General features: G+C 37.1%; 3 protein-coding genes across 3 annotated transcripts; 2 read left to right on the top strand and 1 right to left on the bottom strand.

Annotated features, from left to right (window-relative positions):
* The first annotated feature begins 3,888 nt into the window (after positions 1-3,888).
* On the top strand, positions 3,889-6,475 carry LOC113774655 (40S ribosomal protein S5). The gene is made up of 5 exons (XM_027319246.1): positions 3,889-3,991; positions 4,113-4,247; positions 5,417-5,688; positions 5,917-6,120; positions 6,214-6,475. The coding sequence occupies exons 2-5, from the start codon at positions 4,143-4,145 to the stop codon at positions 6,266-6,268; spliced, it is 636 nt and encodes a 211-aa protein (XP_027175047.1). The 5' UTR covers positions 3,889-3,991; positions 4,113-4,142; the 3' UTR covers positions 6,269-6,475.
* A 4,816-nt stretch (positions 6,476-11,291) lies between these two features.
* On the top strand, positions 11,292-12,209 carry LOC113774398 (ethylene-responsive transcription factor ERN1-like). The gene has a single exon (XM_027318940.1). The coding sequence runs from the start codon at positions 11,292-11,294 to the stop codon at positions 12,207-12,209; it is 918 nt and encodes a 305-aa protein (XP_027174741.1).
* A 434-nt stretch (positions 12,210-12,643) lies between these two features.
* Positions 12,644-16,292, bottom strand: LOC113774654 (tubulin alpha-3 chain-like). Its single transcript, XM_027319245.1, has 5 exons — positions 16,074-16,292; positions 14,923-15,137; positions 14,630-14,829; positions 13,618-14,126; positions 12,644-13,249 (listed from the first exon to the last, which is right to left on the bottom strand). Exons 1-5 carry the CDS (start codon positions 16,184-16,186, stop codon positions 12,934-12,936), a joined length of 1,353 nt encoding a protein of 450 aa, XP_027175046.1. The 5' UTR covers positions 16,187-16,292; the 3' UTR covers positions 12,644-12,933.
* Positions 16,293-16,623: the final 331 nt, after the last annotated feature.

Genomic DNA, 16,623 nt, shown 5'->3' with positions numbered 1-16,623 from the left:
CATACTATAAAATAATATTTTTAGAGTTAAATAAGTAATTTTATTAAACAAATTGTATTATAAATATGGGAGATTATAGTTTGTTTATAAGATTTATTTGTAGAGGTCATAATCTTATATTTTTTTTTATGAAAGTGTTTAATTTTAATGTAGAATATATATTTAAAAAAAGGAACTGATTATCTTAAATTTTTATTGATTTTGAGTTCCTTTAATTTTTTTCTTTTTCTCAAATTCTTTTAGCATGCACGTTTGTTTCTTGGTGGGAGGCTTTTTTTTTTTAGGGCGCATCTGGAGCCAAGCAATTTAGGATTTCTAACTTAAAATGAAATAAACCGTTTTTGATCATTGTGACTTACCTAAACAAGTTGTAATTCCTTATTAATTGTTTGTACAACCTCACAATATAAGTGTGATAAATTTAGCAACTATTTCAGTAGGTTTCACGCACAATAATTGTATGTCTGTTATGTACTTATATAAATAATTGACATTTTTTTACAATCAGTTCAGATAATGTTATATTCATTCCTTGTCCTCTTTCAATAATTTGTAACAATTTTATATTTGTCTCTAAATTCTACACGGTTGATTTAGTGGTGTTTTGAACAACAATTTTGGCCGACATGTACCTAGTGGCCGAACTCCATTCCCATCGGATTGTTATCGATGAGTCGATTTCTAGTCTATCATACTAACTCATGGTTATATCTTATGCATATTTTCTACTACTGTAAACATGGTTAGACTCAGCATTCCTTAAATTCTATGGGGAGATGAGGACTGACAATCAATTTTTGTAATAGGTAATTACTCAATTTCAACTGCTTGTATGTCTTAGTGACGTAGATGATAGATGTTATATACAATAGAGCTGTTAAGTCAATCGAGTAGCTCGAAAGCTCGTTAAGGCTCGAGCTCGGCTCGTTAATTTTGGTTAACGAGTCGAGCTCGAGCTCGAAATATGCTCGTTTAGTTAACGAGCCGAGTAAACTCGGCTCGTTTGATACTCGAGTAGCTCGTTAGAGCTCGTTAATGAAGGGCATATTTGTCATTTTAGAAATCAAAATTATAAAAATTAAAAATTATAGGTTTTTATTAAGGTTAATTTGCACGAGCTCGAACTCGAACTCGTGAAGCGATAAACGAGTCGAGCTCGAGTCACATGTACATTTAACGAGCCGAATTCGAACACATTTTAAAGCTCGTTTTCCTAACGAGCTCGAGTCAAGCTCGGCTCGAATTAAACTCGAGTCGAACTCGGCAACCAAATACTCGGCTCGACTCGGCTCGATTAACAGCTCTATATACAACTACTACTTGTACATCTCACATTTCCTAGTTAGGAACCTCTTATGCATTGAGATGCTACCTAATTGAGGTGGCCAACTAGGGATAGTATGAAAACACAGGTTCAACGTCTGTAGAAAGAGGGATTATCTAAATTTTAAGGGACAGGACCCTACCTTATTCTCGAACTCTCTGCTGAGTTCTACTCTGACAGTTGAAATTATGGTTCTTATCTATACTGACAATTATATGGCTCATGATCACATCACACACTGGGAATTGGTTTTGCCTGAAGTATCGGAGGCCTCTGTCCTTCCATCTCGAAAAGATGAAGGGCAGAGCTTTTGATTTTTTCATGTTGTCAAAGAATTGAACAAAGTTTTATTTTTTTTTTGGTGTTGTCAAAAATTTGAAGAATGAAAATAGAACTGGTTGTTTGCTATTCAAGAATTCTTGTTTAGAAAGCTCATAGTGCCGCAACAAGGATACTAATTAAGGCCGCTCTTGAATCAATAAGAAAAGAAGTGCTAAGTTTCAATAGGATTGTCATAGGACTATTTGGAAGTTTATTTTCGTTTCAGGTTAGTTATTATCGATACACGATAGAGGAGAATTACTTTTTGTTATTGCATTTTATTTGTTGCCTTATGTTACATAATGCTTTTGATTTGGTTTTCTACTAAATATAAATTTGGATACAACTTAATGTAGGAACATATGCAGAATGATTGAATCTTTAGAACAAAATAAATTTTATAAATTAGTAAAAGAATATAGTAATATAATAGATTCAACATGTTGGATATTGTGTCCAATCATATGTATGTTTTCTGAGGGGTGTGAATCGAAATTCAAATCGGTAATTCGGAACTTTGAAATCGGAATTTTTCGGAATTTTGATATCATAATTTTCGACTGATTTCGATTTCGAATTCACCAATTCGGAATTCGGTAAATTCTGATTTCACTGAATTCATGAATATAAAAATTATTATTATAATATAAATGTTATATTATATGTATTATATATATATATATGAAAAATAGATTTGAAATCGAAATAGGAATTCCGAATTCCGATTTGAAAAATCTCATTACCGAATTTGACCCGAATTCGACCAATTCGAAATCAGATATTCCGATTTCCATTCCGAATTACCGAATTCCAAATTCCAAATTCAATTCGAATTCGGTCGGTAAATCGGAATTTTTCGATTTTGCATACCCCTATGTTTTCTTGTAGCCAAAATAAACAAGATGCGAAGAAATTAAGATGAGCAGATGAATACTATGTTTGAGAAATGGAAAATTAGCAACGTTTCCTGTAAATTAATGTATCTTCGTATTTAAATTGTTATATGTCTAATCAAGTTTTTTTAAAATTCGTATCTAATCAAGTTTGTTCTTTTTGGTTCTCAAGAATATAAAAGTCTAATTGATAACTTTTTTTGGTTTTTTTAAAATTTTTTAATTATAAGTAGGAGGGATTGAACCCGAAACCTTCATGTCAACTTGTACTTCCTTCCTCCAAATCATCCAACCCATCCCTCCCCCAACTTTTTTTACATTCATATGTGCTAAAATATATTTAAACTAATTTTATTATATTCTATTATCCAGTTCAACAATATAGAATTGAATATAAGTCTATACAAAAGCAACAAATAAATACACTACAAATTAAGCAGCAATAGGAAGAACTACACCATCCCCAGCAATGCACGGGCTAGCAACTAGTATTATACTAAAAATATTAATATGATTTTGGGGAGATTTTACAATCCTTTAGAGTATCATACCCACAAGTGAAACTCACCGTTAGATTGTGAAAAAACTGTTATTGGCCCTTAGATAGTTAAAGTATTTAGAACTTAAATTATTATCTTTAGTAAGAGATAAAAATTGAGTGAATTGTAATAAAAAAGGGACATGGAAATTTACTATGATTTGATGATTTAAGGGGTGTCTAGTAATAGGTTTCAACCCCTACTATAGGTTTCAAATTCAATTATATTCATACATAATGTTTGCTTGGGGCCAATGGGAATAAATCAATGGGAATGGTAGGCCTCTTCTATGGATTTTTGATTAATCACCTCTTACTAGAGAATCATCTTAACTCCCCATCTTATGCTCTTTAAATCATCTTAATTACCCATTTATTCTCATTAAATATAAAAGAAAGAAAATAAAATGCCACCATTTTTGCTGGTTTCAACAAATGAAAGCAAATGTAGAAGAAAGAAGAAATAACGAAAAATAAAAATTATAAATTATAAAACCCCTTCCACATAAACAAAGTTTTTTTTATTATTAAAACTCATTATCATTGATCACCCTATGATATCGATAGTGATAGTAATTATGAAATTCAAGCCAAACGGCTCAGTTTTTCTTTCTATCATTACCCTCATTATTATTAAGAAAAAAAAAAAAAGAAGTGGTGACTACAGCAACAAAAACCCATTCCCTAGTAACAAAAACCTCGCCGGAGCCCAAAAGTAGCTAACAATTGAAAGTAAGTCATCTCACAATGTGGGCTCAGTGAATATAATAACTGTCCAAGCCAGGAAGCCCAAAACCCTATTAGTCATTTAAATAGCCCCCGATTGCAAAGCTAGGGTTTTGGTTATTTCCTGCTCCAGTCCTCCTGCTTCAGCTCCGCGGCCAACCTCCTCCGGCAATCAGTAGTTCCCCAAAGGTTTCTTCCACCCCTCGTATCTCCGTTCCGCCGCATCTTTTCTTCTTCTTCTTTTTCTTTTTCTTCTTTTTTTTTTTAATTGTTTTTGCTAATGATGAAATGCATATATTTCTGGCGGTAGTGATTTGTGGGCAGAGCAGAGGAAGCAGCAATGGAGACTGGGGCCATTGTATCGGCGGCAGCGAATTCTCGTGACCAAGATAAGATTCACACCGATGTCTTGCTTTTCAACCGCTGGTCCTACGATGACGTTCAGGTCCTTTTTCCCCGCTTTCTTTCTCTTTATTTATATGTTTGTGTTTTTTTTACTCGGCTTCTTTATTTAATTTCTAGTTATTTATTTATTTTGCACTTCTAAAAAAAATCCCTTCTCGTCACTACTGAATGATCGACTTTTTTTTAACTGAAAGTCTTTTTGGTTGAGAATGCCAAATGCTGGAAGTTATCCTCTTCAAGAAATCGGTGTTGGAGATTTTAAACTTCTCATCCTGCAGGAAGTTTGTTTAATCCAAAATTTTTTGTGAAACGTAGTCAGTACTATGATAGGATGCATCCTCAAAGGATAGGGGGTCCTTCCCTCTATGCATTTGAAACCATGAAGCATGAGTTTTATGATTTTATGCATCTGAGCTTCTCAGTTATATATGTTATATGATTTTATGATTTTCGATTGTGCTCCAGAATTTTTTGTCTACTTTCTTTCTGTGGCTGTAGTTTGATCAATAGTGAGCCTGGTTAAACTTTTTTTAAAAAAATTATAATAATGGAAAATAAAAACTGTGGGGTGTCTGAAATTTTCCAGCTTTTCTGGAAAAAATGTGAGGCTAGCTTGCAAACTTTACTGATATATTTTGTGATACGGATTTGAAACAAGTGCTAATCCAACTTGAGTTTTGTTTTTGTTTTGATCTGTTCTTATTTTAAGTAATTTAAAGAAATTAGTGCAATCACAAGGTTTTGAGAGAGATTTATGTTATTTTGACATGCCTATCTTTATCCTTTTTTTTACTGCATTTGTCAAATTGGAAAAGTGACAATTAGAGGGTGTAATCTGTGTATACAACCCAGACACTGATGGTGCTTAATGGATGTCTATTTCCCTTTTTTCTTTCATGTGGATGTCTCATTTAGCTTTGTGCAGCTCATGTCTACTCACAGAGCCTTATACTTGCTTAATATTCGATTTTAGACTGATATTCGTACGTGACCTAGAATGTTAATTATCTAGCTACTCATATTTTCTGTCGTAAAGACTAAAGAGTCCTTTCTCCTATGTAGATTGCATGTTTTGCTTATGCTTTTCATAGGTGTCAATAGAGAAGCAGCCATTTTGTGGGATGCCTGTGACTCTTTGACTCTGTGTTGTTGATTTAGTCATGGCTCTAATTGCCCCATGGGTTTCTGGATATTATAATCGTCTTACAGGTCAGTGACATTTCAGTGGATGATTATATTACTGCAACAGCTGCCAAGCACCCAACATACATGCCTCACACTGCTGGTCGGTACCAAGTTAAGCGCTTCAGAAAGGCACAGTGCCCAATTGTGGAGAGGCTGACCAACTCTCTGATGATGCATGGCCGAAACAACGGGAAGAAGCTGATGGCTGTTCGCATCATCAAGCATGCCATGGAAATTATTCATTTGTTGACTGATTCAAACCCTATTCAAATCATTGTTGATGCTGTTATCAACAGGTATGAAATCCTAAATTTCGTTGTGCTATAGTTGAGAGCAAGGGTACCTACTTTTTGGTATCAGTTTGGAAGTTACATTGTATTATGGTTGCGCTGAAGTGCTATGTGAGCATTTGAAGTTGTGTTGAAGAGTCATCTTGGTTATATACTCAGGTACAGCCTTTTATATTTCCATTTGGTACCTCATTAATTCTTTCCTCCTGCCCGTATGTTTTTGTGCGTGCACAGTGGGCCGAGAGAAGATGCTACTCGAATTGGCTCAGCTGGTGTTGTGAGGCGCCAAGCTGTTGATATTTCTCCACTTCGCCGTGTCAATCAGGCTATCTATTTGCTAACAACTGGAGCCCGTGAGAGTGCTTTTAGAAACATCAAGACCATCGCTGAATGCCTTGCTGATGAACTTATCAATGCTGCCAAGGGATCTTCCAACAGGTATGGATTTAACTCATATTGAGCCTGTTCTATAGTGTATAAAGCTGGGTCTATACTGTATAGATGACTAATAACCACATTTTCACTGTGCAGCTATGCCATCAAAAAGAAGGATGAGATTGAGAGGGTTGCAAAGGCTAATCGTTGAGGGTGGATACTGGAAAATTCAAGAACAGTTTTGTTTTTCTGCTTTCAAATTGTCTCAAAACAGAACTTAAGATTCGACGTACTATTTATTTTTCATGTAGTGGATTGAGTTTTATGGCAAATGATATTTGAATGGTTCTTTATCATTTGAGGCATATTTATGTTAACTCTGTAAACTGTAGTGCATGGTGCCTTCCCTGTTTAGCAATTCTGGTAGTCAACACTATTATTATCATTATTATTTGGTTGGTGGTTTCAGAAAGGAAGATGGTCTTGTCAAATTCCTAGATGCTCATAAAGGGTTTTTACAGCACCATTTTGTTCGACCTGTGTTGAAGAACATTGCTCTGTGGAATTGATCCATCTGTAATCAAGCTGAAAGTAATAGACGGTAGATTGCAGATTAGTGGATCTCTTGGCGGGCATTTTAGTTTTGATATTGTTTTGATTTCAGGCAATGGCGGATCGGGATCGGTCGATGCCCAGAGATTGGCTCTACCCCGAGTCTTATTGGCTAAGATACGAGGCAATTTTGGAACTGGATCAGGCGTGCCCTGCAACTGACAATCGCAATCCATTAAAAAAAAACCCAAAAGAGTCTATTTCTGGTAAAGTCGAAGAGCAAACGTATGGCACGCATTATCTAATATGTCAATTGCGCTCTTCTTCTTTTGGCAGCTTACTAGCACCAGTAATTTATCAGTTGATGGAATTTTGCCCAACTATTTTCGACGTACCTAATTTAACGCCCATATTTGATCCTATAAGTTTGCCTTCCTTCATCAGGGATCAAATCGAGCGAACAAATGTCTTGCCCTTTAGGATGTAGTAACCACTGAAACTGATATTTTGATCATTGAGAAATGAATCCAGCCAAATTTCTGTTAACTATTTATTTACTATATCTAGATCATTTTCTCTGGTGGTGTTATAGACCACAATCCAAATAATCCTTTGTCGAGACCATATGAAAAGATGGTGCTTATCCATCGCATGTGATTGATTACGAGGGGAAAAGTTGAAGGTATTCTCCAAAAAAATTGAATCACAATAATTAAGAAGAACTTGTGAATGCTAGAAAAGAAATGCCCAAGAATTTATTCTTCCTGTTCATGCATTATGAAGCTTCAACTGGCTTCACACTCACAGGCAGGCTTCATCGGGAGCATCAAAAATAGAAATAATGCTCTCTGCTTTTTCCATTTCCTGCTTATCCGTAAAAACAGCATACTAGCTTTACAGGCACATCTTACTATTGCTACAAAATTTGCTTGTTTTATTTTCATTTCAGACATGTGTTGGATGGGAATGTGAATCTGAGTAGGTTGTATCACACTCCCCAAATTTTGCCTCATCATATCATCTCCAAAGTATATTACAATTGGTTCGCTTAAATAAGTCAAATTGTACCAAGAATTTGTCAGCTACAGGCAGAACAAGTCACTTTCGATTACATCAGGTCTTAAGTAATGTTGTGATATTCTTTGGTATGATGTGACTTATAGTTGGAAAGTGATGTTCATGGATCATCATCATGCACAATGAATATTTAGAAAGCATTGTGCTTTTTTGTATTTTGTCCCTGGCAAGCTGCCTGTATTTAATACTAAAGTTAAACGACAGGTATCACTTGTGAATCTAGAATAAAGGCTGGTAGATCGATCATAAAGAGGAACAGATACATGTAATCATTTGTAGGCAATTTTGCAGCAGCTGTTTGACATTCCCTAGTTACATTGCTACTTAATTGATGCCAGATGCCCCGAAGAATGGTAGTATGGTACCATCAATAAGGAATCATCAGTTGGCATCCTTGGTTAGTCTGAAATGGAATCTCAGCTGATGTGGGAGTTTTTTTAGCTACTTATCAACAGTCTCTTGCCTGTTTCAGAACTTACAGAAACAAAGAAAAAAAAAGATTAATCTTTCCTACACTGTCAGCGTTGGATGAATGACAACTATGCAAAAATTAAATTTGTCATGAATCCAACGGTGATAGTGTATACACAGTCAGTGTATATAAGATTTACTCAAAAAAAAAAAATAATCACAAGTTATTTTTGAGATTGGGAGATTACTTGAAAACATACGATTCTTTTAAAACTCTAAAAGAAAACGAAGAAATTTGGAGAACAGCAACAGAGATAGTATAGTATGATTGAGGGTTACTTTAATTTGCTTACTCAAGGCTGCTCGCCTAAATTAGATTCTAGCATCGAATCTGTTCTTTCTATCAGATACCCTTCTGGTGTTCTACCAAAAAAAAAAAAAGATACCTTTCTGGTGCTGCAATCTTTTCAATCTGATCGACAAAAAAACCCGAAAGTCAAACATCTGTTTGTATCCCTTTAAACCTTTCTTTTAATCTTCGGTTGCCACGTTCTTAATCATATACTAGTAGTATTAGGTTACTGTTTCGATAAAATTAAGAAAGTCAAATTCATGATTGCTGCCCGAGCTGCGCTTGAGATAGGTATTAACAATATGGATGTTTTCATAAATCGAATGCACAAGTGCAGAACACAAGAATGGCATCTTTCAGTTGAGATTACCTTATTCATTCATGGTAATATATAAATGTGCAAGCACCAAAACTGGTGAAAAGAACCAAGTAGTGCAATAATCCGAAAAAGACATAATTATTCTGTCTTCTCCATATATTTGCCTCGAACCCAAAATATATATAAATGTTGCATCCTAAAATCGACAAGACAGACATCACATCAGTGTTAAGCTTAGAGCAGCAGCATCTTCTTAGTTCAGGTTCGTTTATTCTTGCAATAACCACAGAGCATATTTTATGTTTTTCAGCGAACAACTGATATCTGACATGGTAACTAGCACAAAACAAGCCACGCCCAGGATTAGAATTAATGAGGTAGTAGTAGTTGTACTGAAGTATAAACAGATAGGGCATGCATGATGCCTTTCTGCTTTTGGGGAGTGAAAGCCAGGGCCAATAGCAGCCAGCATAGGCCATGAGATCGACATTCTTGATTGTAGTCTGAATAGGTCTTTTTATCTGTTAAACCTCCTTGTTTTTGACTTCTAGTTTTTTGTGATGATCTAGAGAATTTCTGAGGTGTTTCCAAGTGGCAACATTTCGTGCCTTGACAACTATATTTGCCTAATTTCTCACCCTACTTTTGACCTGGTTACTTAATTAGACAAAGGAGGAGGCGACAAGGACTAGGATCCCTTTTGCCTTTTGCCTTTCATCACTCGAATGAAAACGATATCCATATTTGAAACAAGGGAATTCGATTGATTTCTTCGCATTAGTTGCAGTATTTGGCTCTTCTACTGCACTGGTACTAGGACGAGGAAGTTGTATTCTACAAAAAGGGGACAAAACAAAAAAAAAAAGAAAGTACTAGCAAGCTGTACTTCCACAAAATGCAAGAGAAGCTCAAACTCATTTGCTGTCCAGAGAGGTTTCAATACTAATGTGTGGACATTTCAAATCCTCGTAAAATTCATTAATTTTAACCATTTTCTCAAGCATGTCTGAAATTGATTTTTTGCTCGTATTATTTCACAGATATTGAGGAGGTTAAAAAAAAATTTGGCTTCATGAGTAGTGATTGCATCATTTTTATAATAAAGTAAGAAATTTTTTATATATCTTGTACTTTGAAAAATCCCTTTACTGCGAGTGTTTATGACTGAAATTGATGAAGAAGAACAAGTCAATATCTTGCAAATTTGAAGGTTAATAATACTACATGGCAAAGTGGAGTGGCTGTTGCTCTCTCCACCATTATGACTAAATTGCTACATCATTTGGCTAAAAAGCAAGATGATGATTAGCAATTGAATCCAAGAGTAGCATTTTCCTTGGCTTGTGGGTTTAGAATTGCATATTATGCCTCAGCATGATTGCAGTGCTGACTTTGGTCCATGTAGCTTTCTTTCCCTCTCCTTGGCTTGGCGTGGAGTTTGTAAACGGTACCTCCATTGAAATTTCTTTAACAAGTATCTGTCACACATGAAGACAACGTCATGAGTTGGAAAACCATTATAGAACGTAAGAGGGGAAAAGAAAGTGCAGGGCAATCAAAAAGGTGTGTTTTGTCTTGATCCCAAACCGGACCTGGTCTTACTCTTACATTACAACACTCGAAAACGATCCCCGCACAACAAAAATACTACTCAAATAATAGTCTGCATTTTTCTCCCCTATTCTTGGTTGACAGAGTCCTAAACAATAAACTTGGCCAACTTGATGCTTTGAGGAGGTTGAGTTGAGGTCCCATCTTCCAAATTAATCAATTAATTAGATTGGCCCAAGTTTTCTTTCCTCATTCTGGAGAAAATTACCGACTGTATTTTATTATGTGTTCACAACTTGATATTGCAAGGTGCTTTCTAACTATTGTTCAACTGGCATTGGCTTTTCTGAGTCACCATCGCCCACCAAATCCTGGAACATCATTGAAGGCATTGGGAGGATAGAGACAAACACAAGCATGAAAGTTGTCCAGGCTGATCCAGCATTTTAGTAGTATCTTGTACCTGATAAAGGAAGAGATTTCACTGAGATATCAGATCAAAAAAAAAAAAAAAAAGGCAGTCTGAATTAGTAAGAAGAAAAGGTCATGTGTGAATATAAAGATCACCAAGGGTTATTACTTCTTAATAATTGAGGAAGGCCACCAAGGGTTGGGGCATTCTCATTTCTAAAAGATAGAAATAGAGGGTACTTAACAAAGGTTAGTTTTTTTTTTTTGGGGGGGGGTTGTTCTTTTATAATCAATCATCCTTCATTAAAGAAACAAGGTAGAAACGACAAGAGCAAATGAACCTAAATAGCGTCATAGGTAACATCATAACAAAGGCCCCTTGAGTAGATATATACAGGTAGCCTCTTAGAAAACAAGAACATGTAGACAAGTTGTTCTTGGCTAAGCATTGGGAGCCTGATAATACCTACTATTCTCGTCTTTCCTTTCAGCTCTCTTTGATTATTTGTCCTCGCCTTTTATCCCTTCTCTATCTCTCCCACTCCCACTCTTTTTTTATCAATGGAGATTCACTTCCAACAACCAGAGCAAGAGTTTGCCATCCCAGTTAGCAAAATGAGCAACAAATTCAAGGGCAGAAGCAGAAGCAGCGGCCAGAACAAGAAGTACGTTGGGGTGAGACAGAGGCCTTCGGGAAGGTGGGTAGCCGAAATCAAAGACACAACTCAGAAGATAAGGATGTGGCTCGGAACCTTCGAAACTGCTGAAGAAGCTGCTCGCGCTTATGACGAGGCTGCTTGCCTCTTGCGCGGATCCAATACTCGCACCAACTTTGTCCCTCAACATATTTCCCCTGATTCTCCTCTTGCTTCGAGGATTAAAAATCTTCTCAACAAACGAAAAAATGATAAGGGGCCGCAGAGCAATACTGATGTGCATGAATCATCCGGTGCTGCTCCTAGTCCAGCCAACAGTATTAGCGTTAATAATTGCATAACAAGTAGCAGCAATAGTGCTGCCTCTAGTCCTGTTAGCAGCAGTGGTGATAGCAGCAGCATTGACTCAGTAACTTCATTTGAGCAGAAAGCACCAGATGGGCATTTGTTTGATGATGCATACAAGCCTGATTTGAGCAACTGCTGTGCTAAAGGATTTGAGATGGAGATGGGGCCTTCTTATCATGACCAAACTCACATGCCTTCTTCGGGTCTCCAAGCACAAGGTTTTGATCACAGGTTCGCCTTCAGCACAACTCAAGATCACCACCAGTTGTTACAGCTGCCTAAATTGAATGAAAGTGGTTTGCCGGAGATAGCTAATCATCACATGGAGCTTTCAGAATTTGAGCGCATGAAAGTTGAAAGACAGATTTCAGCATCGCTTTATGCAATGAATGGCGTGCAAGAATACATGGAAACTGTCCTTGATCCCATCGAAGCTCTTTGGGATCTTCCTCCTTTATGTTCTTTGCTATGCTAATCTTAATTTATTTCTGTCCACAGCCATAAATATATAGTCTCCGGAGTCCTGAATTCTTTTGTTCTTTTCCCTTATCCTGGTTTTTTTTTTTTAATTTTATCTTTCTATGTTCTCTATATCTCATTTAGTTCAGCGCCTGGTGGCAAACAGGCAGCTCCGGTGCATGCATTTATCAACCCAACCGAAGCTTACTAAGTATCAACGTCCACAATGTCTAAGAAATCGTTCTGACTGACTTCGTAATTATCTAAGAGCTAGTAGATCAGTCATTATCATGCTGCAACTCAGCAAAAGAACCTTAATCTAACAAAACTTAGCTGGCTTTTCCTCTTTGTCTAGATGCAGAAACTCGTTGGCTCTGATTTGAGGACCAGCCAAGAAGCAAAATTCTGGCAGGCATCAATTTCAAATTCCAAACTTCGACAAAGATCAGAAGCCACTGAATAAGTTGGCAGATGAACCATTTCGGGAGAGCTACATGAATAACCATGGTCAATTTCATACTTGCAATAGAAGTGGTTCAGTAACAAAATGGGGTTTGATAATTTCTAATATATAAACAACACTCGCGTATTTTGGACATCTAATTGCCAAAACAACCCAAAACGAACATAAGTAGCATTTCAATTATTACAAATAATTGATTATATTTTGTGAATAAGCAAAAAAGGGCACAACAGGAGACTGGGCAGGTTGGGCCAATTGATCAAACTTTTAAGCAATGCTACTCGAAGTCTTCCCCTTCCTCTTCCTCATCAACTCCTTCTGCTCCAACTTCTTCATAGTCTTTTTCAAGAGTAGCGAGATCCTCACGAGCCTCAGAAAACTCGCCTTCCTCCATACCTTCACCTACATACCAGTGGACAAACGCTCGCTTGGAATACATAAGGTCAAATTTGAGGTCAATTCGCGAGAAGACCTCAGCCACAGCCGTATTGTTGCTTATCATACAGACTGCACGCTGCACCTTGGCAAGATCACCACCCGGCACCACAGTGGGAGGCTGGTAATTGATGCCACACTTGAAACCCGTAGGACACCTGAGAGTATTTACATGAGAAAATCTATTCAAAAGCCAAAATGAGTACCTTTTATATATTCATAAATTTAAAGCACAATGGAGCATCTGGAAATATAACTAGTTTATTAAATAATATAAGAACAGCAATAAGAAGTTTGCAGGTAACTTGACCAAAAAGTTCAATTTGGCTTGCACAAGTGACTAAATACAGTCAAGCAACAAGTACTCATTCACTATATCTGAACAAACAAGCATTAAAATTCAAATGTGCGATAATTAGCTTATCCCTTGTGATTTCAAACAGTGATGGCATGGTTAACAGCTCAGAGTAATTAACAAAATAGGCACATCTAATTCAGATTTAGACAGTGTATGAGATGAACTAACCAGTCAACAAACTGAACAGTTCGTTTGGTCTTGATGGTAGCAACGGCAGAATTCACATCCTTGGGCACCACATCCCCCCGATACATCAGGCAGCATGCCATATACTTCCCATGCCTTGGGTCACACTTGGCCATCATACTTGAGGGTTCAAACACAGAATTTGTGATTTCAGGCACAGAAAGCTGCTCATGATAAGCTTTGGCAGACGAGATAACCGGTGCATAGGATGAAAGCATAAAGTGAATACGTGGATATGGTACAAGGTTGGTTTGGAACTCAGTAATATCCACATTAATGGCTCCATCAAACCTCAATGAGGTGGTCAAAGATGAAATAGTTTGAGAGATCAAGCGGTTCAAGTTAGTGTAAGTTGGTCTTTCAATGTCTAGTGCTCTCCTGCAAATATCATATATTGCTTCATTATCCAAAAGCACTACAACATCTGTGTGTTCTAGGAGGGAATGTGTAGACAACACGCTGTTGTAAGGCTCAACAACAGCAGTTGAAACCTGCAAAAGAATTGTAAGCCAGTCATTGAAAACTGCTCAAAGAAAATGCTCCAAAGAAATGCAAAAGAAAGCCACTCCTGCACTCATATGTAGGTCTCTGTACTTTACCGCTGTAAAACTGTGACTAGACAGAAGAAAGCAACACACAGGTTGCAGGAAAACAGTTTAGCTATGACAGCGTTGAAGTTCAGTAACATGCAATTGTTTTTTGCCTGTGAAGCGGTATGCATTAAGATTCATTGCATGATTGTCCAAGCAAGGGATCACTTCCTGTAACCCTTATCCTTTCACACATACGCTCTCTTTCTCCTTAATTAACATGCTTCTTTTTTAAACATTTGTTTGATCAGTCAATTAACTAGCTTGTCTGCAAATTGAAAATTTCAGTTGAATAAAAGTTTAAAATCTAGTTCATTGGATCTAGTAAAGTACAGGTCCTGCCACCAAGAACACACTTCTAAATTGATGTATTGACTATAGGCAATTTCTGAGGGGTCAATTACCTGAGGTGAAGGAAAGATAGTGAAGCCAAGTTTTGATTTTTTTCCATAGTCAACAGACAAGCGCTCTAGAAGCAAGGAACCCAAACCGGAGCCAGTGCCACCACCAACAGCGTTAAAGATCAAAAAGCCTTGCAAGCCAGTGCAGTTGTCTGCCAGCTTTCTCACTCGATCGAGGCAAAGATCAATGATATCTCTCCCAACTGAAAGCATCAAGAGGAAGTTAGCCAAATTGGAAAATTACATAAAAACAATAGCAGCACAACTGACACAACCACTCATGTACAGCAGGAAACCTGTATAATGCCCTCTAGCAAAGTTATTGGCAGCATCCTCTTTGCCAGAAATCAGTTGTTCAGGATGAAAGAGCTGTCTGTAGGTGCCAGTCCTAACTTCGTCGACAACTGTGGGCTCCAGATCAACATATATAGCTCTAGGCACATGCTTCCCGGCACTGGTCTCACTGAAGAAGGTATTGAAGGAATCGTTTGCGATACCGACTGACTTGTCACTGCAAGTGAAAGTGATTTGTAATGTTAGATCAAGGAAGGAAAAGAGAAACAAAGAGAAGCAAAACCTTGTCACTAATTTCAGCTTAGTTTGTACAACCAGAGCGGCTAGACCACATCCTCAAAAAGCATGTTCACTGAAAGACATTCCTTCAAACTTCAAACAAACATTGATGAATAGATGCAAGAAACTTATTTATGAACCAAAGGTTGAGTTGAAAAAAGATTTTGTGAAAGGTGCAAGAACTACTACTCAAACAAATTAAAGAAATCGCACAATCAACTTACACAATTTTTGTATAGTGAACTAACCAAAAGACAGGAAAGAATGGTTTGTACCATCATCATTATGAAGAATACGGACGATATCAGACAAATGTATTGGTTAGCTTTATGCTCTGTTTCGTGGAGATCATGAATTAAGCCATTCCAACAACATCTAAGCAGTAGGGTGAAGTTTATCTTTGTTTTTAGCACACTAATAAGAGTCAAAGAGGAGATTCACTCGTAACCGAATCCAGGTTGAATCATTTGCTAAGAGAACAGAAATGTCATGTTAAACAACATCCAGTTTGAAAACTAAATCGACAGCAACACCAACTAAGAAATACGGTGATAGATCATGATTATATAGAAGCAAATCAATTCATCTGCACTTACTTATGTTCTCCCCTCCCTTCCAAAACCAAAAAATAGTATTCACACCATTTGCCATATCAAGAGTGAAAATGCTAACAATGTAGACAACGGTGCATCTTCAACGATCATCAGAAATTAAGAAATTAAACCGCATTTGCCATAACCGACAATTTGATGTCGGAGATAACAACATTGGAGCATAAACATACGACAATGATAATTTCTAGTGCAGAAATAAAAAAAAAAAGAAATGAAATGAAATTATAAGGAAAAAAGAAAGAAAGAAAGAAAGAACCAACCTAGGCATCATGCCATCAGGATGAATGCCATGTTCGAGGCAATAGAGTTCCCAGCATGCATTCCCCACCTGAATCCCGGCCTGTCCAATGTATATGCTAATGATCTCCCTCATCCTTCTTCTTCTTCACTATTAGGAAATTTCTCTCTCTAAAACTAAGTGGAAGTTATCGGAGAGAGAGAAACAGGGGACCGGGAGAGACAGGGTACCGGTAACTGAAGAAAGGGCGCTGGGTTGGGGGGCATTTAAGTGCTGCCGTCCAACAATTAAACTGGGTTTCATAAAAGTTTGGAATCCGCAATCATGAGCACCGGTGGGGCTGGGTTGACAGGTGACTCTCACAGCCTTCGCCACATGCCTCACAACCCAAATTGTGGGCCTTTCCAGCTAAACTTTCTTTTTGATGAGTTAATTATATGGGATAATTGCAGAAACCTTTCCTAAGGTTTCTTTGAGTAGCACTCGCCTCCCCTATGATTTATAAAATAGCACTGACCTATTCTAGAAACTAATTAGGGCCAATTGTTGTCAAAAGAGTGTGTGAATTTACC

Source organism: Coffea eugenioides, chromosome 6, assembly GCF_003713205.1.
Source record: "Coffea eugenioides isolate CCC68of chromosome 6, Ceug_1.0, whole genome shotgun sequence".
Lineage (NCBI taxonomy): Eukaryota > Viridiplantae > Streptophyta > Magnoliopsida > Gentianales > Rubiaceae > Coffea > Coffea eugenioides.
Note: the sequence above shows the minus strand (reverse complement) of the source record. Positions and strands in the feature narration are given on the sequence as shown.